Raw genomic sequence first — 22,780 nt, 5'->3', positions numbered from 1 at the left:
CTCAAACTTCATTCCAAGGATAATTAGGTTTACCATGGAGGGCGATAGCTTTGACGCCCAAGATGACCTTGACGAGTTCGAAAATGATTTGGAGGAAGAAGTTGACGAGGTACTTTATGATGATGATCCTAAGACTTTAATCGTTTGAGAGGGTTTCTTGATTTCCAAGGATTGACTGATGGAATTAGATAAATTTATTAATGGCGCTCAAGATTTACCTATCCTATGAAAGACTTTGTTTTAAGCTCGGACTTATTAGGTATAGAACAACAAGATCATCACCCAGAAGAACTTGATTAACCTAACACACTGTAAGTTGTGGAAGATCCTAATGAAGAGGAGAGACCTAGACAAAGCGTTAATCGAAGACCAAAAGGCCACCTTGTCTGACGACAATCAGCAGCTTGGTTTTTCTATTGACGAAGCCCCAATCCCCATCGTCTCGCCCTTGCTAACGTCATCACATCATTTGATCTCATTCTTCTCTAATTCTAAATTGTTCTTCTCGTTGGGGTCAATCATGGCGGCCGAGACGGAGATCAACTAGCTTCTAAGCCTCATGTTACTCCGATAAGGAGCTCTTCCTTCGCGAGCTCATTAGCAACTTCTCCGATGCGATCTGATTTGAGAGCCAAACTGACAAGAGCGAGCTCGATGCACAATCAGAGCTCTTCATCCATATCATCCCCGACAAGGCCACATACACTTTGTCCATCGTTGACAAAAGTATCGGCATGACAAAGTCTGATCAGTACCATTGCACAATTTGGCACCAAGGAATTCATGGAGGCACTTGCTGCTGGGCTGACATCGGCATGATTGGCCAGTTCAGTGTGGGGTTTTATTCTGCGTATTTCATTGCTAAGCGAATCGTGGTGAAGACCAAACACAGTGACGATGAGCAATATGTTCGGTGGTGCCTAGAGCCTAGCGACTGGTGGAGCAAAGTCATCTTGCACCACCGCAACACGACTGTGTTGAGTTAGACCTCCAACCGAAGAAGATCTACCATGGGGACTTGAATCCTCTCAACATCTAGGTGAAAGTGAGAAACCCTTCCTCTGCAAGAGAAGATCATTGATTTTGGGCTCTCACCAGCCAAGAAATTCAAGGCCATGGCAAATCCATGCATTTGGCATTCACCAGAGGTTCTAACCAAGTAACAATCCAACTATGGCTCGAATTTGACAGAAAGGTCATAGAATCTAATGTTCCATTTTAGACATTTTAGAGAGTATGTTGGAGAAGTTTTGACACCTTGTAAAGGTGAAAAACTTGTGAAATGGAGCTACATTAATTCACTAAAAGAGACTGCATATGTCATCAACAAAAATAGTAGAAGAATCATGAACATGCTACAAGTAGATCAATTTGACATTTGGTAAAAGGTGATCATAAAGATAATGCAAATGACGAAAGTCCAAATGATGTTCCTCCTGGGCTACCACCTGATACTACTCTAAATTTGAAGATAAGTTATTTCCAACCCGAGGTGATGAGGATCGGAATATTTTTTTTATTATTTTTGATAATTTTGTATTTAAGGTATTTTTGATAATTTTTATTTTTTTGTATTTAAGATTTTGAGTATGTTTAGGAATTTTAGGATTGTGATATGTTAATAAATTTTTCTTTTTTTAGAATTCATTTCCTTTCTCAACAAGATAAGAATTGAAGTCTATATATTAGGACTTTTTTTCCTTTCTTTGGGTCTTAGGGTTTAAAGTCAATATAAATATGTATTTAGTTGTTTAAGAAATAATTCTCGAATATTAAATAATTTTTTTTCAAAAAGAGCTGAGGACAATAATTATCTCTTTTTGTCTTCTCCTCAAACCCCCTTCTTGTCAGCCCATAGGATGATCGCTATCATACCCGACGTCAGTCTTGCCATCTCATTATCACACAGTCTTCAAGTACTCCCTAACATGCCACTTTCTCCTCCATTCATGCCTCACTCGATCACCTCCCATCTGCAGCCACTTCCTCCAATAATTGAACCACCAACTATCATCTTGTTATATACAAATGTTACAATGCTACAATTGATATACAAATTGCTGAAGTGCCCCTCAAGTTTTTTTCCTTTTCAAGATACTCTTATTTTTGTTGTTATATGCAACAGTTTCTGCCTTTTGAATTGTGAGATTATTTTCACGGTTTTACACTGCATGTATTAAGTTTGGTTTTTTTCTGGCTAAAGTAATAGTTGGACCCTTAAAAAGTATCGATGTGAGTTATTTTCACGGTTTTACAAACTCAATTGACAGTTATTTATCTTTGTGCGCCTGCTACTTTAGTTTCCCTAATGTTTTTCGTAGCTTTGACTGTTCTTTATTCTATCTGGCTTTTATATATCACAATTTCAGATAGAAGTTTACCCTGCATGTGTTGGTGTTGGTGTTTTCATCGTTATAGTAATAGTTGTATTAAAAATCCGAAGCAAAATATGAGACAACAATCTCACATCCATATTTGTTCATGGCCATATTTATGATTAAAGTTGAGAAACTTGCTACTATTACATCTTCTAGCATTGTGTTTGATCAACATTTCATCATAACCTAGCTTCGATTCAATATGCAATCAAAGAGAATAAAAATAATTAAAATGAAAATTCATGTCTTGGGCAAAACAAATGAGTAGCTGAGATTGCACAAATGAGTTTTAACAATAATGAGGGAGGGATAAGGAGGTTTGGATATTAGTACTACTGACACTAGAAGACTTTCAACAATATTTTTAAACTCTACATTTCCAATGGTTAACTTATATTTTTTTTGAATAAATGATTAGTCTTAGTATTTTTATCATCCCTGACATCTTAGTGCAAAATTCTAATCAGGAGATTATTACTAGTGAAAGGATCAGAATCAACGGCTAAAAAGGTAAGTAAGATCATTTGTCTGAAATGATACTTAGAATAAGGGCTGCCCTTGTATTGTGCATAACCTAGAAAATACCCTTTCTAGTGGATGAATTACGATGGTAAAGATTGAAAGTATTCTCAACAAGATCAAAACAAAAAAGAACAGTAGTTACTTAAATGGAAGAATATATAAATTGCAAAACTTTGTTCTAATTAAGTTATTGGTAGCTGTACTAAACTCTTCGATGACAAACTTCTTCTATAGTCCATTTGGTTTTGTTAAATCGTCATTATTGAGAGTCATTAAGTGTTTTCATTGATGGTGGAGATCTATACCTTGTGGAAATGTTGACAAACTTAATCAAAGGAACTTTAGGAATAAGAATCTATGAATTTGAAAACCAAGCAACTAAAGCAAAATAAACTTAAGGAATGGTGAATAATGATGGCATAGCTCACATTACTGTATTCTTAACGGCATACAAAAAAGAATCAAAACTGATTAAATGCATCCCTACTAGTTATTGTTTGATCGAAAAATAAAAATAATAATTACTTTGGATTCTACATTCAGGTTGAAAAGCTTAGTCACTCAGAAAATCTACCTAGACTGGATCATCTCAACATAATTGCTTTACATTTTCTTGGTTAAAGAAAATTACAGAATAAACCTATCTACAGTCTTCTCTTCATGATCATACAGTTCGACATTTATTGCAATTCTTTAGTGTTATTCATCAAAGAGGTGAAATGACATCAAATATGCGGCTAAAGAAAAAATTGACAAGTTTTTTTACCAGTCAGCATATTTTCTTCATAAGAACCATAAACTTCCACCTCACAGAATTATAAAAGTTGGTAGAGAAAAATACATAAAATCAGACGACGGTGGAAAAGAACCTATTGCATACCTCGAGCGATCCAAGTGTTCCACCCAACACGTTTGAACGAAGGAACGAAAGCCCCATTCAGATGCGCTTGCTTCCTCAACTTGCTTCACCATGGACCAAGAATGCAGCAAACGACCAAGAAATCGTGGAGTAGCAACATATCCGAAGCAAGCTTCAACTTCTTACAATTTAAATTAATAAAAAACAAGAAATAACATCAGATCTAGCAAGAAAAAAATGCTTGGGAAGCACAAGAAAAAGGAAAATATATCATTTTGTAGGAAAGAGAAAGAAGATCTACTAGGAAATGGCGATCGATGCTTCTCGAGGCCAGGCCATGAGAGAAAGTCCTAAAGACATAGTAGAAAGCAAGCCGGGAAGAATCCAGAAAATAAAAAAAAAAAAAAAAAAAATGAAGAAGACAGTCGAAGCGGAAGGAAGACGAAGAACTGGAGTAGTGAACAAGGTTAACAGTGACATCCGTTAAATCCGCACAAGAGGCAGGGGATACAGATAGGGATGTTATGCGTACCTCCTCTGAATCCTTATCCAATCTCGTTCCAGAGTATTCTTCATCTCAAAAGTCACGCTTGCACACGCCAATCCACCTGAAAAAAAAAATTCCATTTTTCCCATTTCTTCGGTCTGATCTATCGAGTTTAGAATTTTCAAACAACGTTTATTAGGACGAAGAAAAGTTAATCGAGTCCCCAAAACGATTACGCCCTACGACTGCCATGCCATAAAATGATACACAGCTTCCCCTACCTCGGGTTTAACCCAATCGGACGAGACGTCTCGGCCACAGAGAAGCTGATGGCTGATACAAGATAAGTGAGACCAAGTCCACGCCACGCGTGTCCTCCCCCGATGCATCGCATGGAGATACCGCCCCATTCTTTTCGTATATCAGCTCCAAAGGGGAAACGAAAGGAACCGTGTTTGTTAGTTTTCCCTCAGCGCCGCCGGCCCGGGGAGATGGAGATGACAGAGAGAGAAGTGAGCACGCCACAGCAACAGCACCGCCGCGATGCCCTCCCCGCCGTGTGCTCACTCTCTTCTGTCAACCCAAAACACGACCCCGGCCGATCGCCTCCGTCCATGCAACCAAAAAATCAACTAAAATAGATCGAATCAAAGATCATATAAGGAAACGGGACTATGAAGATGAAGAGAGGAAGAAGAATCCATAGCCTTAAAGCCTCCACCGTCATCGTCTCTGGCTGCGTCCAATTCTAGGGCAAGGCGAAGTTGCATCTCCTCGCCCGCCTCCGCCCGCCGGATCCTTTTATCGTTCGCCTCTCCCACGTGTCGCCCATTCAATGAACCTGGTCAGGTGGTTAGTGATTTCTAATTACGTTGGGCTATAATTAATTACGAAGAAACATGACGACGGGGAATGAAAAGGCTTTTAACTATTTGTTAAAATAAAATATCTGTGGGTTTTGGCGGAATGACGACGTTGTCGACCGTCCATTGGTCCTGATTTGTATGGCGTACGTCTCCGCGCCGTACGATCAATGGTGTGCGGGAGACGTTTACGCGTATCTGTACCCGCAGCGCCGGGGTATCGGAACCAGCTTCTTCTGCGTGGGCCCCTGCTGTCAGAGAGAGAGAGAGAGAGAGTGCGGTGGTGGTCCTGTGCATTGTCAGAAAATTGCGTCGGATAGTCTCCGTCGTGTTACCCTGCAGAACACAGAATATGTCCTTGTGCCTACGGAATGCGAGCATAAGCTACCCCTATTCGTACCCCTGTTGTGATTGCTGTGCAGTTGGATGAGCGGCGTAATTGGGTCCTGTAATTTCGACAAACTCAGTGGAGGCGAAGTGTCCTTTCAATTCAAGTATCTCCATTTTCTGTTAAAAAATAATTTATCTTAATTTTCAAATATGAATATAAATTTTAAATCTTTATTATACAAATCATAAACAACCATTGAATGACAAAAATGTAGTGGTCAAAATATTTTTGAAAAATTAATCAATGAGGTCGATACGAAGCCAGGTGCCTTGTCTCGTGCCAGCTGGAGCCATGCAGTCAACCTCTGCGGTACTGGCCCCCACCACGTGTTAGTCACCACGAATGTCCAACGGCTTGCCTCGTGCTTGTTTTATTCGATTCTGTTTGCCCAGCTCGTGTTTATTTTATTAAATTCAGTCCAACGATCACTCTCCTATTTAATTTGAAAATAAATAAATATACAAAATCCAAAAATGCGATGGATCATTTCACCAGCAAAGCATGATCTAGCGAGTCTTAAACAGCAGAATTATTACATAAAAAAAGTCTCAATTATTCCAATGTTCTTGAATCTTACTTTACAACTATCATTTTGAGACTTATTCAAATGAAACATACAATTCTTGAGACATATATGCATAATTCACTCATGGGAACGACGAAAAGCTTTACATAATTAAACTTAATAAGCTTCTGCCCTTTGCTATCAGTGGTTACAAATGAAAGGATTCAACTTGAACATGTACTGATCGTTCTGAAAGAATGCGCGATACTTGACATGGACTCAGGGTAAATGCAGGTGCTGTAGGAAGCACATCGAAAAATACATTGGTGATCGAAGCTAGAAGTTGCTTCCTGGCCAACAAGGCAAGTAAGGTAATTGAACAAGATACAATTTATGGTTACCGAGTTCTACTTCACAATCAAAGCATGTAGTTGACATCAGGCTTTCTCTACTGAAGTCAGATTCCCAATTTTTACCATGAGATGATTGATTTCTTCCCTGTTCCAACAAGTGTTTTGCTGCTCTTGCGTCTTTCCTTCGCTTTGTTTGTCATCTGAATCCCTTCTTTTGGACTGAACTTCCTGTGTATCAGAAGAACCCGGATTCTCTGTAAGAAACTGTTGCCAGAACACATCGTTTGCACCAGTTTGCACTCTAGATGATGTTGTCGTCCCCGTGAATTGATCTCTTGATGAGTTAACCTCAGTCGCAGCAGGTTCTAAATTCATATCTATCCCTGATACTTTACCCCTTGAATCTGTTTGATTTTCTACATAGTTAGCACGTTCAACTATATCTGGAGAGGAGTGGATACCTATCGCTGGAAGTGAAGAAGGTTGAAGGTTTCCATCAGTCTCCACTGTCGATGCATTAGTCTCGGTAGCAATTACATCAGAAGGCAAAGGGACAACACTATCGTATGACATGTCATCTCCAAACGCTTGACTAACACCTCTGAAGAAATTCTCTAATGAATTCAAAGATGATTCCATCCTCTCAAAAGGCTCCATGTCGAGTGAGTGCATCGGAACGATGTAAGATTTCTCTCTAGACATTGGCTGCAAAGCCAAATTCTGATTTCCTTCCATCTCAGTATCCTCGTCCAGGGTCACAATATGTGGTAGCCTCCTCCTTTTGCTGCAGTGGAGCTCTGTTTGCTGTAATAATTCAGAGAGGAACAGAGGTTCCTGTGCGATTTGTTTCAAGAAGGCAATGAAACTTCCTTGGCGATTTTCCAGACCCTGCAGCCTTTCCTCTAAAGACTGCATTTGGTGCTCAATTCCATGGTGCTGATGCATATGCTTATCAAGCTCATTCAAAAGTACAACCTTTTCTTGCTTGAGTTTCTCCATCTCCTCTTCAAGCTCCTGTCTTTCAGCTTCAGATAACGAACTTGAGGGGTTGTTCAGTGAATGACTATGAACTGCCTTGCGTCGGTGGATGTTTTTCAGCAGGTGCGGCCGCCCTCGTATGAAATCCTCATTTGCAAACTCCCACTGATCAGGATCTATCTTCCGAAACCCTGGTAAGCACACAAGGAACACTTTTGAGTTTCTTCCTAGTATAAACTGAAACAATACAAAGTCCAGAGTAGTAGAAGATCGTTCATAGATACTTATCTTATTCATATATATTAATCTAGCAGCAAAGTGACACACGATAAATAAATCAATGGATCATCGCCTTCCTTAAGTCAGTGATTTAACTGTTCCATCATTACTCAAAAAGCTTAAAATGTTGGGAAATAAAAACCCTTCTATCTTGACCATATAGATGATTATTACCTAACACTTCCATAATGTCAACTTGAGAAAAGCTTCCATCCTACTTGATTTCAACTTAACTACAAGGAACGACAACTAAACCAATTTGCTTACATGCAAATAGCCATCGAACAAGTGAATCCATGGAGAAAAAAGAAGAATTAATATCCTGAATAATTCCCAGACAAAAACTCAGTATCTAATTGGTTGAGAACTTCTAAACACTTTTTCTATTTGAAACCATAAAGAATTAATACGAAAGCTCCACTCTCTGTTTTCTCTGATCAACAAATTGTTTGGCTATGAATCATGCAATTATCATAGTAAAGTAGGTTAATCCAACTGAGGCAATTAATCAAACAGAATACAAACTATAACTGAAGAACAGTAAGGCTCCAATTGAAAAGGAGAGGCTTTTACAAGGATGGTGGCACTTACATAGGTGTTAAGTTGCCTCACAAAACTGGAGAAATTATTGTGTTTGAAATACTTGGGGAGCAATTCCCTGGCAAACTCCGGCTGGTTCAACACCACGAAGCTCGAATTCGAGGGGCTCCACGAGACCACGGAGTTCGTCGTGGGGTCGTCCACCATGTCGTAGGTCTTGACGAGGAAAGGGGGAGGGGAATTCGAGTTCCCCCTTGCGTCCTCCATTCCAGCGCAAAAATTAGGGCGAAATCCAGGAACGCCAACCGATCCGCTATCTATCGCCTCCTCAAAAGGGCCAACAAAGGTCTTCTTTTTCCACGCATCAAGCAAGAAGCGAGGATTCGATGACAGTTCCGATCCTTATGATGAGGAACGGCGGCGGCGGCGACAGAAACGGCGGCGGCGGCGGCTGAGGCGGAGAATAGGATGACGTCGAAGAGCGACGAGGAAGAAGATGAAGAGAAATCACCTCCTTTCCGATCCACGCTGCGCTCTCTCTCTCTCTCTCTCTCTGCGGATTTGTGGATATGGAAGCTCTTTGCTTCTCATAGAACAGTCAACGGGGATTATGTACGCTTTGCTCTGTGGTTAAGCTGTGAAAGGAAAGTATTTTTCATACAACTCCTTGGAAAAAATTAGTTTTATTCAAGTATAAGATAAATGTAAAATTCTATTTTTCAAGTCAGTATAACTAAACTTCATTCACACATACCTTCTAAAACTAATAGTCACATCTCCTCCGTATTAACTTAGGGACGAATTAACGGGAATATTAGGGGCGAGCGAATCGTCTTTTACCACATAAACTGAAATTTTAGGAGGAATATTACCTTAGTATTTAATTCATCAAAGTTTGAGACGATAAAATTATATTGCAATTTACCGTTATTTTAAATACATCATTTAAACATTTAAAAAAATGAATTCATGCCATTTCTGTTCAACAGAGATCATACGTCTCAAAAGATGTCATTTGTTGATTCTCGCTGTGACAAATAAACCTTCAAAATGGGAGCCAATGCTGATAATTCAATGCTATCTCCATGCTGAATTGAGTACTGAACATGTGAGCCGTCAAAATATATTACACCTTCTTGGTTATACCATGCAATCTGCATCGACTGATCCGGTTCTATCGATCCGTGCAGCCATGGACTCTCTACAGGGCTGAGCAAGATCGGCTCCCTCACCATGTACTGAAGCACGTTGCTCGAGGATGGCATACGAAAACCTCCAGCTGAGAGCATCGCTGCTGTCGATCCTGCTGCAGTCGAGACTCTAAGGCCGCTTGATCGGCAGTTAACTAACCGCGAACTCGTTTCTGCATCCCTTTTGATTCTGCAGAGCAAGGAATTGAGATGTTGAGAAGTAGGAAAAGCTTTCAAGAGAGTTAGTTTGGAATCGTAGGAACATATCGTACCGAAATGAAAATCGAGAAACTGAGGCTGGGCAAGGATGTGCAGCTAAAATATCATTCAGTGCATAGGTGGGTAAGCAATGCCCATTTAAGCTTACTGATATCCTTGAGAGCTGGGAAGGAAGTTTGTGGCCCTCAAGAATTTCATCCAGCACCTACAAAGAATTAAAAAACATAAGCTTTAGGGAATCAAATTAGCATAAGTAGCATAATAAAATTGAAGAGATTGAAGAATTGATATTAAGAGTTTAACCTGCTCAAAGTTTCCGGCAGTAGCAGCACAGAGATATCCAGTGCTTCTAGTCGCATCAAATTCATTACTGAATGCGTTAACCTACATAAATAGAACAATCAAAAGAAACAATATCGATTGACAAAACTTAATAAATGAAATAATAAAAACAATTGTTAGCAAATATATCCATTTAGACAGATTCTAAGCTGACCTCGTCAGCTTGTGTAGGGTCTGAATTCACTCCTAAGACTGGAACAGAGTCATCAAGAAAGTGACTAGCCTGCAAAAGAGTGCCATCCCCACCAACAGTTATCACTAGATCAACATGACGAACCGGTTGAGATAAATTGTTACGAAGTAAAGGTTCCCAATTGATGGACTTGCGCTGCAAAACATCCTTGCAAAAGTTGATTGTCTCCTTGTGCACCCTAACCCTGTCATCGAGATAACTTAAGATCTGCACATTACAGAACCTAGGAAGTTAGCAATTGAGAGTAAAATGAAGAGGGACTGGCCATAACAAGTATTTGTAGACATCCATCAAATAAGGCAATCAACATTTATGTGATTTCTAAGATGATACATAGGTGGGGTGTAAGTCAATTGAAACCCTCTAGTTTTTGATAAAACAAGACCACCTGAATTAACTTACGGAAGAGTTATGATAGCTGAGATACTTGTGCTGCAAGGAATTGGATCACTTGGCGAATGTTTGCGAAACAATAAAGCCATGTTGATTTTTTGAACTAGTTGTCAACTCAATAAGTTGGCCAATAGACCTTATGTCGAAACAAAATATCAGGAGAATAAGTTTCTTATCTTATTGGATACATTATAAAGAAAAGAAAATTTGTAATTCATTTTTACAGAAACAAAACGTAGGGAAGGAAATGAGCCTTAACTTTCATAATCCCCTTCAAGGCAATAATTTAAATCTTCTACGTTCTAATGATGAAAATGTAATTGTCGAACAATAGTTTGCCTCCAAGATTGCATTGGGAAAAAGAGAAAAATAAAAGGGAACATAGACATTCTACAGAATCAAGACATCAGATGTATGTATAATTGTAGTTGCATCAGAGCTGATAGAACAATCAGCATATTGTTCTAAATTCATCACAAACTCATCGTTCAAGCCTTCAACCATTAACCATATGATAGGATATCAAAGATAATTCTTAACCAAAAAGACCAATTCATAATTCTGCATCCAAGAAACAATTTCAATTGTCAAATTGAAATTAGTGTGTAAAGTAGTGAGTAAGAAAGTCAACTATTTCATAGGATCACAATTAGATTTAGGGAATTTTCGTGCAGATAAATATGCTTCACAATTAGGTTAAATAAGTGAGATATAAGAGAATTTACACCTGAAGTCCCTGATAAAGGTATACATTTTTGTGAAATACTATTTCTGAAATTTACAAAAAAATAACGAAAGAATTGCTCAAGGAGCGCAGTTTTGCCACAGATCTACAGTCTGTTAGGTAGAGTGACCATTACCATGAGTTCTAAACATCAAATTAGGAACAACAAGGACGAAATCGAAGTGTTCCTCACTGATTAATGATTGAGCAAGCAACGATTTTGTACTACGATGGCCGGATGAAAAAGAAATCGCATGCCTTTGGGGCGAGGGGGGAAGAGGAAGGCGATTTGGGCACAGCGGTTGGCCTCGTCGGGTAGACGTCGAGAGGCTTGAGCAGCAGCAGGACTCGCCGCCTCACCGACATTGCTCCGTCGGTCACAGCGGAGTGAGTGCGACTGCGACCGCCGCCCCAACTTATCGCCAGAAAAAAAGTGAAAAACTACGGTCGCCCTTTTTGCAACATAGTCCCTCAAATAAGATGTGATTATCATTGAAAATCATTCTTAACAAAATCCCCTCCAACTCTCAATATTATCATCGCCGCCAAATTCGAAATTTTAATTCTGCGAGTGCCTATTGAAATTTTAAAATAATATTTAAACATTTTGAAATGACAGCCAGTTCGATAAAAAAGGATGATTAAAGTAAAACAAAATGCAAAATTATAGTAAGGATATTTTTAAATAAATTTAATTAAAAATTAGCAACTGCCAACTGAAAATAGACACTAATAGAGACTTAATTAGATTATTAACACAGAGGCCAATTGTTCATCACTAACAAGACAAAAGAGGAAATTTTCTGCTTGCTTTTGTACAAACTTTAGCTGAAAAGTATGCAGAGAGACTGATAGATAGAGCAGAGACTGAAGGCAACACCTTCTTCTCTCTGCTCAACCTTCCTAAACCTCTGCTGCTCTGCAGACCCCAAAACAAATAAGAATGTATATGTTTTCTATATATTTTGCTTTCTCAGCTATGAATTGGATTGACTAATGCTCCTCTATATGTCGCCCCTCAAATGACCATGCAGCTGCTTATCAACTCATCAGAATGGTTTAAGTGGCTTTGCCAAATTCTTTGTAGTTCAGCATGCCCGGTTTCGAGCCATGGCTTCCCTGCCCCGCTGAAATGAATGACTGCAGCAGATTCGAGTTCATCAGGATCAGGCATTCGCCAACCTAGTCCTGTCAGAAGCCATGAGTGCTCGATCTGCAGATTCTGTTTGTTGAATGCTATTAAAGCTGGTGGCAGTGATCCCATCGGCCATAGCGTGAATCCAGACTCGCGATTCTGCTCACAAAACAAAGATTTGGTTGAAAGAGATCATCAGAGGTTTTTTGAACTTGTAAGTTCAATGAAGAGCACTTGCCAATTTGAGCCAGTGCTGGTAAGCACGGGTGATGTTGTTCTTTCTCCATGCTTGCAGATCAAATATGTTTAGGCCTTGCAACCATGCACAACTATTGTGCTGCAGCCCAAGTAATGGTGATGAAAGCAGGGAATTCGAGAAATTTAGGTAGTCGGCAAACATCTTCCCGACACAAGGTCCAGTGTTCAGCACTTCGTCCGAGTCCTGTGAACTTACTGCACCCATGACAAGCCCTTGTAGTTCTAAGTGCCAAAGGGGTGTTAAGTCTCTCTGAACCACCACATCATCTTCCAGAAAAATCAACTTCTCTAATTTTGTAAAGAGCTGTAACATAAAACCAGTAATTGTCACTTCAAACTTCACAACCTCTTTTTATAGTTGTATAATTTGATATGCGGCTTACCTCAGGAAGATGTATCCACATATAGTTCAAGAGCGAAAACATGCTTGGTCTGAGAGCTAAAAGTCTTCTGTATTCTTTACCTGATCCCCTGTAGTAGCGATAAGCAGACGAGCTCTGACGGAGTTCCTCTACAGTGTTCATGATCACAGCATTCGCATCAGGAGGAAAGTCAAACTGGTGAAGTCCCCTTACCTCCACCACTGCAGGAAGGAAAGAGTGGAGAGCAAACCAGGCATGCATTGAGTTGCAAGTTTTCTTATCAGTGACAATGTGGAACACTAGTTTCTCAGGATCAGCACAACTAGATATGGTGGATGAGACCACAACGGCAGCAGCAACTACATTGTCGGTTATGAGTGCAATGTGGTGATAAGAGTTGTTTGTCAACCGTGAGGCGTATTCAGGTGGTGGCAGAGAAGATCGAGCAGCAGCATTTATAAGGTACAGCTGTGCCAACCTCAATGTAAGGCAATGGATGCTCTTTGGAAGCCCAACTGAAGCCAAGTGCCGGAAGATTACCGCTTGAAGCCTTGCAGACTGAACTTTCTGGTCCATCTTCAGTAGCTGATCAAATACCACAAAACAGATAGGTTTGAATATGATGAGAGCATGAGAGGGCAAATAACCTGGAAATCTAGTCAACTTGTGTAAGGTAGGAAGTGAGCAATTCTTTAGCTCCATTACTAAATTATTAAAAATGTATGATAACAGAAAGATTAAGGATCAACTGCATAACTAATCCCTCAGTGATCGCTCAAGTTCCATTTCCATATCAACTTTTGTACTAAATTTACGCATCATATCAGTTCCTAACTTTGTATTTGCAGCATTTTAGTAATACTATCTTGTATTTCCATTAATTCATTAAAAACTATAACAAATATCAAAGCAGGAAATGGTATACTTTAATGCTGAGTTGTTGACAAAGTCATGCATGCATCTAAGTATTAAGTAGTCAATTGATTCCCCCTCCCCTCTCTTCTTTCTTAATAGACTGATCAAGAGCCTTTTAACTTTCACGATAAAGCAAAGGAAAGATCACTAACATCAGTGTACGACCATGTTGAGTGGTGTAAACGAACCGAGATGCATCAAGTTTAACTATTTTCATACTTAACCATTTACTTATTGAGCTTCTTCAAGCTTCTTTATTAAAAATATTATCAACTTTAAACCAAGCACGAGCTTCTTACCGACCACAACTTACGAGTAATATATAGTTAAAATAATAATTTAATAAATGAAATACATTATCTTCCTATTTTTAATACATTATAAATATTTTAAAATTATAAAAATTTACTAGCATGATTACATTTGAATAAAAATTACAATTGAGATTTAAATAAATTAATTTATTTATAAATTGTCACGAACAATAATAATAGTTTGGAATAATCCTCGAGCTTTTGATTTTGTTTATTTGATATATTTTATACTATTCTAGTAAAAGGTGATTATACTCACCCCAAACACTGCTCATAGTCCGTCCCCGGATTATGTGAAGGGAGGTAAATCACAGGATCGCTCACAGTCGACCACCAAATGGCTAACGGTGGGAGAAGTTTTTTCTTGATATATTTTATACTATTGAACTAATATAAAGGAGCTCTTATCAAACCAGGTAGTGAGCTTGTTCACAGATATTGTGTTTGTTTACAATCTTGGTTGAAAACGGACTATGTTGAACAATTATACAAAAATTACCTCAAAAATTCCTTAGAGTTGGCAGCTTAAGAATCATCAAGTGCTTTCTTATTGGTCAAATATAATCAACAAAGATAGCAGACTGAGTTTTATTGGTTGATTTGCGGTAAAGTTGTATATGGATGATACATGTGTGCATTATAAATGGAATAGGCATTTGCTCAATAGATACAATTCTACTATAGTACTCATGTACGAATATATTGTGTTGTTCATAATTAATTGACGAGATCATAATTAATTGGAGATAGGACCAACCAGCACCTTGTGGTGCATATCAGTAGGACGTGCAAGTCTACATGGACATTCCACATGCAAAAAGATCATTGACCAAACAAATTGCAATAATTTATCTGGGACAAGATGGGACACACTTCTGTTTTACACCTAAATTCCAAGAGAAACGAATAGAAATGGAAAAACCTTTGTTTTCTATGGCTACAGTAGAATCCTTTATTCTAAGGCACTAAGTCAGTGTCACTATTCGAGTTCCTTCAATCAGTTTGAGAAAGCTATGATGTGAAAAGGAACTACTTTATTATAGTATCCATTTAGTTGAGGTAAAGGGTGAAATCATCACCTTAGCCGTCAATTTAGGACGGTCTCGTATTCTCTAAAAGGGGATCAACAATGGGAAATATTTGTTCTACACAACGATCCTTTGTATAGGGGAGGCCAAACATCTAGCGAAATATTTTGTTATCATTGAAAATTGATCCCAACATCTATTGAAACAAACACTTATATAGATACCAGTTGTGCTAAGCCGTGGAGACTGTAAGATTCATTTTGTAAGTACTCATATTCTACCTTGAAAGAAGCTCAAATTTGTCACACCAAGTTAGAGACGGGAAGGGGTGGTTCTAAGTTCACACTAATCGTTCCAACTTTTAATGTCATATACAGGTTCCTACGCGTGAGTAACTTGGGAACAATTCTTGGCAGTTTCTATTGTAGCTTTTCTTGGATAAAAAATTAGTCTGTGGCATTTGCATTTATTTTCTAGAAGTTCAAAATTATCATATTCAGCAAGTAACATTCAAGTAAGAGGACATATTTGCGTACCATCGCCTTGGTCTTCAACAAGAATGACCTCAGGTCAAGGTGTTGATCGGAAGAACTCATTTCAGATATCAGATCCTCCACAGAGTCCGGTGCAGCAGTCACCAACTGGGGATCTAACTCCTGCCCCTCTTTTTCCAAGTAAACTCTACTTAATTCCTTACTAAAATCCTGAAACAATATCAGCCATCTCAAAAAGTTTGCTTGTTTCAAAGCAATAAGATTAAGGGAGGAAAAAAGGAAATACTTTTTACATGGTCAACAAATTTCCTACATATAATTTCATCTGATATATCCTTTTCGCAACAGGAGGTACAACTGGTAAAAGACAATACGTAGATAAATCCGTCAATATAAAGTAGGAACAAGATTCCACATGGAAAGTGGATTACTGTGAAAGTTCCTCAAACTGACAATGGGGACTCTACAATCACAGGACAGGATAGAGAAACAGAAGAAAAGGTAGAAGGAAATGTGATCAGAAAGCACATGCATTGTGGAATTTTGCATCGATCTTACATCATCATGACACAGTAAAACCCTGCATTAAAGAATTACATAAAACAAAAACCTAGAAGTACACCCAAAAGTCAAAAAAAAAAAGAAAAAAAAAAGAAAGAAAAAAATTGTTTCTTTTCTTTTTGTTCTCAAACTTTGTGTCGCATTAGAAACCGCGCGATAGTAGCCGAGCTGGATTCCAATAGATCCAAAGATATCCAGAAGATAAGTATGAAATTACGACAATTTATTCCAAACCAGACAAAACCTGAATGGGATCCAGTTAAAATTGAATTGATTAATCTGCCAAATGCCGCCTCACGTGTATGAGTGTGGGCAAGCACAGCCAATTCGAGCACAGCAACTAGAAACAGATAGTGGGAAAAAGAGAGTAAGCGGAGAAATCACACACCTGAGGCGGATCGAGTAACAATCGAGGCCCAATCCTCCACCCTAAGCAACCTGAATCCATTCACTCCTCGCGGTCAATGTTTAGAACACCCTAATTGTCTGCTAGTGAAAGAACCAGAGGGAGGAGGAAAGTTACTGATGGAAGCGGCGCGGGCATCGAGCGCGAGGAAGGCGGCGCGGATGAAGACGAAGGGGAGGAAGAGGGCGGCGAGGAGGACGGCGGGGACTGCAAAGCGATGATGGATCCGCCGAGCCGGCGCTGGTTTGACGAGATTCATGATTGGTCACCCACGTCGGCAAGCGGCGAGCACTGCATGAGCATTCCCCTGGCCCTCTGCCTGTCTCACTGCCGGAGGAAGTAAAAGGGTCGGCTACTAGTCTTCCTCCGAGCGGTTGTTCTCTGCGGCATTGGATCGAGCACCTCGAGATCTACCTAGGGAGGGAAGAAGAAGAAGAAGAGTGGAGCGGGAGTAGAAGGGGGAAAAGAACAGAAGGCTAGCTTTTGAGCTCGAACCCGCACGACAAAGCTTATGTGACGCACGCACGTACACACACCGAGACCGAGGAGAAAGGAAGGGAAGGGGTGATTTCTCATTTTACCCCTCGTAAGTTTTGGAAATAGAGGGCAGCACCACCGACACAGGTTTCCGTGTATCCAACTTCTTCCCAATTTTCCCGTAAACCCCTAGCATTTCTAGTAATGTTATAATGTTCTCTTACCAATTTATTTTGGATAATTTCCTCGACCATCAAGATAAGCATTTTTAAAACCGTATCCATTAATTCATCAAAATTACGACTTAATCATTAAATGTTTGGGAAAGCGGCTGACAATCAATAATCGCAAGGGCGTGTTTGGTAAATTGGCCAATTAACATACTAATTTGGACCTGCCTTAATTAAATGAATTTCTCTTGAAAAAAATATCATAATATTTTTATTTTCAGATAGATTTTGTAGGTGATGTGTCATTTTCAAAATTCATTCTCTAACAATATATAATTTAGTGTTGATGGAATTTCGGTTAGAATGTCAAACTCAATCATTTTGTGTGGCATCAACTAAAAGTTAAACAAAGTTTGTGTACTTTTATCCTTGATTATAAATCAAACGACAATTTATCAAAAAGACGTATATTGAATATTGTATTTATCAAAAAGATATATCGTAATTTGATTTATACCAAAAGATACAGATTAATAAATTCAATTCTTAGATTACCCCTCTGGCTATCTGTCAACCATCTTTTTCAATCACCATTTTCCAAACATCCAAGCCACAAATAGATTTGAAAATTATTTTATGGTTCGGATGCACATCCTCTTACCATCTCTCTCCCTCCATCCCTCTACGTGGTATTATAAACACGAAAGAAATATGAACCTCCTGTGTTTGTCATTTCTGCTCATGCTGGTTGGCAGGATTGCAAAAGACCAGGTAGGGTTTTGAGATATTACCGTAAGAGTTTCAAAAGGAGTCCAAAGGACAACTGCAGTTAAGAATGTCAGCCGAGAAGGACAAACTTCTAGCAAGAGCGAAATTAGTAGAAGAATACATTTAAAGATTTAGACATGTATGTATATATTTATTACTGTAAAATAGGGTAGTGATGGTAAAAAAAATTTGCAGTGTTGTTGCAAAGGGTGATGAAAAAAATCGTGGTTATGGTTTCATTTGGTTGTGTGGGGAATAAATATTCAACAACATCTGAAATATGATGTAATCAAATACTTAATCGATTTGCAAGTTGCTCCAATATGATGCTAAATTTGAGCTAGAGCTTGCTCATGCATGTTAGGTTAATTATGGTAGGTATCAGGACCTTGATCATATCAGACCCATTTTCTGACTTGATCAAAAGTTTTGTTTGTTACCATATCTACCTTCTCTCCTTGCTCAACCTTTCATAGTGATTGGAAGTTTCCATAAATCCAATTATCCTTGGCCCATCAATGTGTGTTGACCAAAAGTCACTTATGGACCAAAACTTGTTTGGTTACACTCATTTAATGTGTTGTCAGTTTCTGAGGTTGTTAGTTAAATTGGGCTAACCATTTTTTATTTAGGCCTCACATTCTGTCAGTGGTGCTCCTAGCTTACAAGAATTGTCTGCTTCAATAGAGGCCTGATATCGATGTTATCAGTCCCAACGTGATCTGTGGTTAAAACCTTACTTTTAAATCATATAGATCTTTTCCTCGCTCAACCCTTCCTAGTGGTTTGAATTATGCAAAATTACAAATTAACAACAACACCTGATTATGTAGTTACAAATTTACTAAATTAGTTTGTAATCTATTTATCAGGGACGATCATATAACTGAAGAAATTCTCTCTGAGATATGGAATATGCTTGATACAGATTCTAGCATTGGACATGGAGCTAATGTAGAAGAATTATCCAGAACAAATATTCCATCATCTTCACAGTATAGTTGTGTGTCTAACACAAATAGAAATACAAGCAGTAATTTCACATTTGATCTAAATGAAGAAGCTAGTATTCAAGAAGATGAAGTTCTGAATCCTTGTACAACACTTGGTGATTACTTTAAGCCTACTTGGAGTGAGGAGGAAGAGTATTATAATTGAATTGGAGAGAATTTACAATGTAATACAGATGTACAAGAATTCTTAGATATGTAGATTGAACAATATGAAATAGATCTAGAGGAGTACAGTGACTTAGAGGAGGAGTTCCCAATAGCTGATGATTCATATATTCTAAATTCTCGATTGCTCCAAAGGTCAATTGAAGAGACAACAGATGAGCATGAATTTTTTGTTGGATAGATTTTTCTATCTCGACAAGAGTTTAAGAATGCACTTGTGAAACATGCCATGATTAAACATATGAGATATAACCCAATTGACACTCGAAAAAATAAAGTAAAAGTCATCTGCTTCAATCAACCGTGTACATGGAGAGTAGTTGTCCGGGGGGATGTAGACTTCATTGTTACGAAATATATAAAGGAACATCAATGTGGCACCATAGGGAAAGTGTTGATCATCAAGCATGCTCTTCCTCCTATGTAGCTTCTTTTGTTGAAGAGCAATTTCTTGCTAATGAACAATACAAGCCAAGTATGATTATAGCAGATATAAAAGTTAGGTTTGGAGTGACCATATCATACAGAAAAGCATACATAGCTCGAGAGAAAGCGATGAAGAAAGTCGTTGGAGATTATAACCAAGCATATAGAGATCTTCCACTATATATGCGTGAGTTAAGAGTCAGGGATCCTGAAACCTATGTGACACTACAAAGGAATAGGGATAATCATTTCCAACGCTGTTTTTGAGATTTTGGAGCTTGTAGAAGAGTATTCAGGTCTTATCTTCGCAAATTGATTGGAATTGACGCCACACATCTAAGAGGCAAATATCCGGGTGTGTTGTTGATGACTACAACAATTGATGCTAATGACAATGTCCTCCCAGTAGCCTTTAGAATCACCGAAGTTGAATGTGAGTCTACATGGGAGTGGTTTTTGGATCATACGAAGAGATTCTTTGATGTTGATCCAGAGTCAATGAGCATAGTATCAGATAGACATCGTGACATTATATCAGCAGTTAGGAAAGTCTACCCTACCGTCCATCATACTTTCTGTTGCCACTACATGTCTTGCAATATGGTAACAGATACTAGCAGTAGGTCAGGTTTAGGCCTGTTTTGGGCAGCAGCTCGAGCAAACACAATACTCCAATATGATCTCATAATGTAGTCCATGTTTGAAAAACATCCATATGCTCATAAGTGGCTTCAGAACATTGACCCTAAAAGATGGTCTAATGCACACTTTAGTGGCAGAAGGTACACAATGCTAACCACCAATTATGTAGAGAGTTTAAATGCTTTGTTCAAGGAGACACGTGAACTTCCCATAAATAGGTTAATTGATAACACCAGAAGAAAGATAGCTCAATGGTTCTTTAACCGTAGGGAGGAAGTCTAGAAATGGTATGTTGCGTTGACACCTCATGCTACCAAAGAAATGGAATCAAGGAGGGAGAAAACTAGATGATATAAAGTCCACCCCTATTCTCAATCTGAATGGAAGTAGAGACATGGGTGCTTCATACATTGTTGAGTTGGAGAGAAAATATTGTAACTGCGAGGAGTTTCAAATTTCAGGATCAATCGACCGAACTATGATGACTCAGCACATGCCAATTCAATAGCATCGATCAGAAGCAAAAGGAAAAAGGGTTGATTGGTTGACCGAACCCATGGATCGGTCGACCGAACCAATCAACATTAATGCATAGTAAATGCGAATCTCGACAAATCTCGACGAACAGGGAAGGAGTCTGTTCGGTCGACCGAAAAGATGGATCGGTCGACCAAACCCTTAATGAGCAATTAATGCCAGAGATCGAGCCAGCGTCAGAATCTAGCCAGGAAGGAAGGGAGCTGGTTCGGTCGACCGATCAGAGGGATTGGTCGACCGAACGCCCATTACACCTATAAAACAAGGCTCGAGGTTTGAGGCTGTGAAATACTTTCTGATCGACAAAAGGTTCTCTTCTACATAGCTGCTCATGCTACAAGTCTTCATCAGTGCTGCAAGTCACTCCGTCCGATAGTGCCGACCAAAGCTTCAACTCCATTACTTGTTGGTATATTTTATTAGCTTGCATTGTAATTAACTTAAGCAAGATAGTAGATTGTTACTATCTTGCTCATTTTGTACGTTCTGCTTCTTTCCGAGGATTTCAGAAAGAATGGTTATAGTGGATTGCCCATCGGATGGATAGGGACAAACCATTGGAATGGTTGTAGTGTAATTTGGTATTAGTTTATCTTGACTATAAAATTACACTAGTACACTATGTGTGTATTGAGTAGAACCATTTGAGGTTGTTTCTTTTTATACTTACTGCATAAAAGAACAAAGCCTCTGTTATTATGGATGTGCATACTCTTAATGTAACGGCCCGCCTTCTACTGGCTGGGCTGTAAGGCCGGACCGTCACATTATGCTGTGCTAAGCTATATCCATGACCATTACTAAGTCTAGGTGCGGAAAACTGTACCAATTTAAAACTTTGCTAAGCTAATACAAGTTCTTGGTCCTACATGTGCTAAGGGATGCAATCTAAGGTATTCATGGCATACCCTACATCCTCTATGGTCAAGGAGCTGAACTACAAGGTCTCTTGGTCGAAACCCCACTTCCCAATCGATCCAGATTGAACTCGATCGATTGCAAGCTGTTGGATCGATCCATGGATCGATTCAGATGGCTACTGTGCTCGGGGTAGTATTCTGGATCGATCGGCTGATCGATCCAGACTGGTCAATCGATCCAGTGATCGATTCCAGCGCTCTCTGTTCGTGGGAGCGATTTCCCCAAACTCCCTGTTCATAACAGAATGCGACTGGATCGATCGGCTGATCGATCCAGAAGCTTACTGTATGCGACAGAATGCGACTGGATCGATCGGCTGATCGATCCAGAAGCTTACTGTTCGCGGAACCAGGCTCCCAATCGATCCACTGATCGATTGAGGGCTCCCAATCGATCCACTGATCGATTGGGGTTTCTGATTTCGCAGCAAGGCTCTGATTTCAGCACTGATTCGTGTCAAACTCGCCTATAAGAGTTCTAAAATAACTGGAGAACATTCTAAAATCAAACAACTAACATTCTAAACATGGTTACTAGCAATCTAAGCAGATTTTCTATAATTCCATGCATTTAAATACTGAGTAAGCAAAGAGTAACATGATAAGAAAACACTAAGTTCTTAAATGTTCTAGTTCTTCCAAGGTCTTTATTCCAGGTCCCATCCACACACATCTTTATCGCATTAACCTCCAGCCTCCGCTAGTCCATCTTTCCTTTACCTTTATCTGCAGTATAAGGAAAGTAAGTATCTATAACCTTTCACTTAGTAAGAAACCATCTACCTCACAAAACATGCATACGATGCAATTTATGATTTGAAAACATGCTATTTGAAATACATGCTGAACAGGTGAGAGCATGGCATGGTATCATACAACATATAAACCAAAACTAATCATAGAGCTATCACATGTATCAATAATGGAAACTAAGCTGAATCATGAACTGAGCTGAAACTAAAACTAAACTAGA

At 39.0% G+C, this 22,780-nt stretch overlaps 3 protein-coding genes across 3 annotated transcripts; all 3 read right to left on the bottom strand.

Moving 5' to 3' along the window:
• Positions 1-6,023: 6,023 nt before the first annotated feature.
• Positions 6,024-8,764, bottom strand: LOC122051513 (heat stress transcription factor A-4b-like). Its single transcript, XM_042612691.1, has 3 exons — positions 8,207-8,764; position 7,758; positions 6,024-7,527 (listed from the first exon to the last, which is right to left on the bottom strand). The coding sequence occupies exons 1-3, from the start codon at positions 8,420-8,422 to the stop codon at positions 6,443-6,445; spliced, it is 1,302 nt and encodes a 433-aa protein (XP_042468625.1). The 5' UTR covers positions 8,423-8,764; the 3' UTR covers positions 6,024-6,442.
• A 270-nt stretch (positions 8,765-9,034) lies between these two features.
• LOC122051511 (probable NADH kinase) lies at positions 9,035-11,671 on the bottom strand. The gene is made up of 5 exons (XM_042612690.1): positions 11,475-11,671; positions 10,061-10,306; positions 9,868-9,948; positions 9,618-9,769; positions 9,035-9,535 (listed from the first exon to the last, which is right to left on the bottom strand). Exons 1-5 carry the CDS (start codon positions 11,580-11,582, stop codon positions 9,157-9,159), a joined length of 966 nt encoding a protein of 321 aa, XP_042468624.1. The 5' UTR covers positions 11,583-11,671; the 3' UTR covers positions 9,035-9,156.
• A 268-nt stretch (positions 11,672-11,939) lies between these two features.
• LOC122051510 (probable galacturonosyltransferase 15) lies at positions 11,940-17,331 on the bottom strand. Its single transcript, XM_042612688.1, has 6 exons — positions 16,807-17,331; positions 16,672-16,721; positions 15,765-15,932; positions 12,993-13,556; positions 12,590-12,913; positions 11,940-12,510 (listed from the first exon to the last, which is right to left on the bottom strand). Exons 1-6 carry the CDS (start codon positions 16,946-16,948, stop codon positions 12,235-12,237), a joined length of 1,524 nt encoding a protein of 507 aa, XP_042468622.1. The 5' UTR covers positions 16,949-17,331; the 3' UTR covers positions 11,940-12,234.
• Between the last annotated feature and the right edge of the window lie 5,449 nt (positions 17,332-22,780).

Source organism: Zingiber officinale, chromosome 3A (genome assembly GCF_018446385.1).
Source record: "Zingiber officinale cultivar Zhangliang chromosome 3A, Zo_v1.1, whole genome shotgun sequence".
Classification (NCBI taxonomy): Eukaryota; Viridiplantae; Streptophyta; class Magnoliopsida; order Zingiberales; family Zingiberaceae; genus Zingiber; species Zingiber officinale.
Note: the sequence above shows the minus strand (reverse complement) of the source record. Positions and strands in the feature narration are given on the sequence as shown.

Excerpts from the sequence above, each read along its gene's own strand:
- LOC122051510 (XM_042612688.1), bottom strand. The coding sequence starts at position 16,948 with ATGAATCTCGTCAAACCAGCGCCGGCTCGGCGGATCCATCATCGCTTT. Across the intron at positions 15,933-16,671 it reads TGTTACTCGATCCGCCTCAG|GATTTTAGTAAGGAATTAAG; the intron begins GTGTGTGATTTC and ends ATATTGTTTCAG. Across the intron at positions 12,511-12,589 it reads ACCAGCACTGGCTCAAATTG|AATCGCGAGTCTGGATTCAC; the intron begins GCAAGTGCTCTT and ends TTTTGTGAGCAG.
- LOC122051511 (XM_042612690.1), bottom strand. The coding sequence starts at position 11,582 with ATGTCGGTGAGGCGGCGAGTCCTGCTGCTGCTCAAGCCTCTCGACGTC. Across the intron at positions 9,949-10,060 it reads ACCCTACACAAGCTGACGAG|GTTAACGCATTCAGTAATGA; the intron begins GTCAGCTTAGAA and ends CTATTTATGTAG. Across the intron at positions 9,536-9,617 it reads GTTTCTCGATTTTCATTTCG|AATCAAAAGGGATGCAGAAA; the intron begins GTACGATATGTT and ends CTTGCTCTGCAG.
- LOC122051513 (XM_042612691.1), bottom strand. The coding sequence starts at position 8,422 with ATGGAGGACGCAAGGGGGAACTCGAATTCCCCTCCCCCTTTCCTCGTC.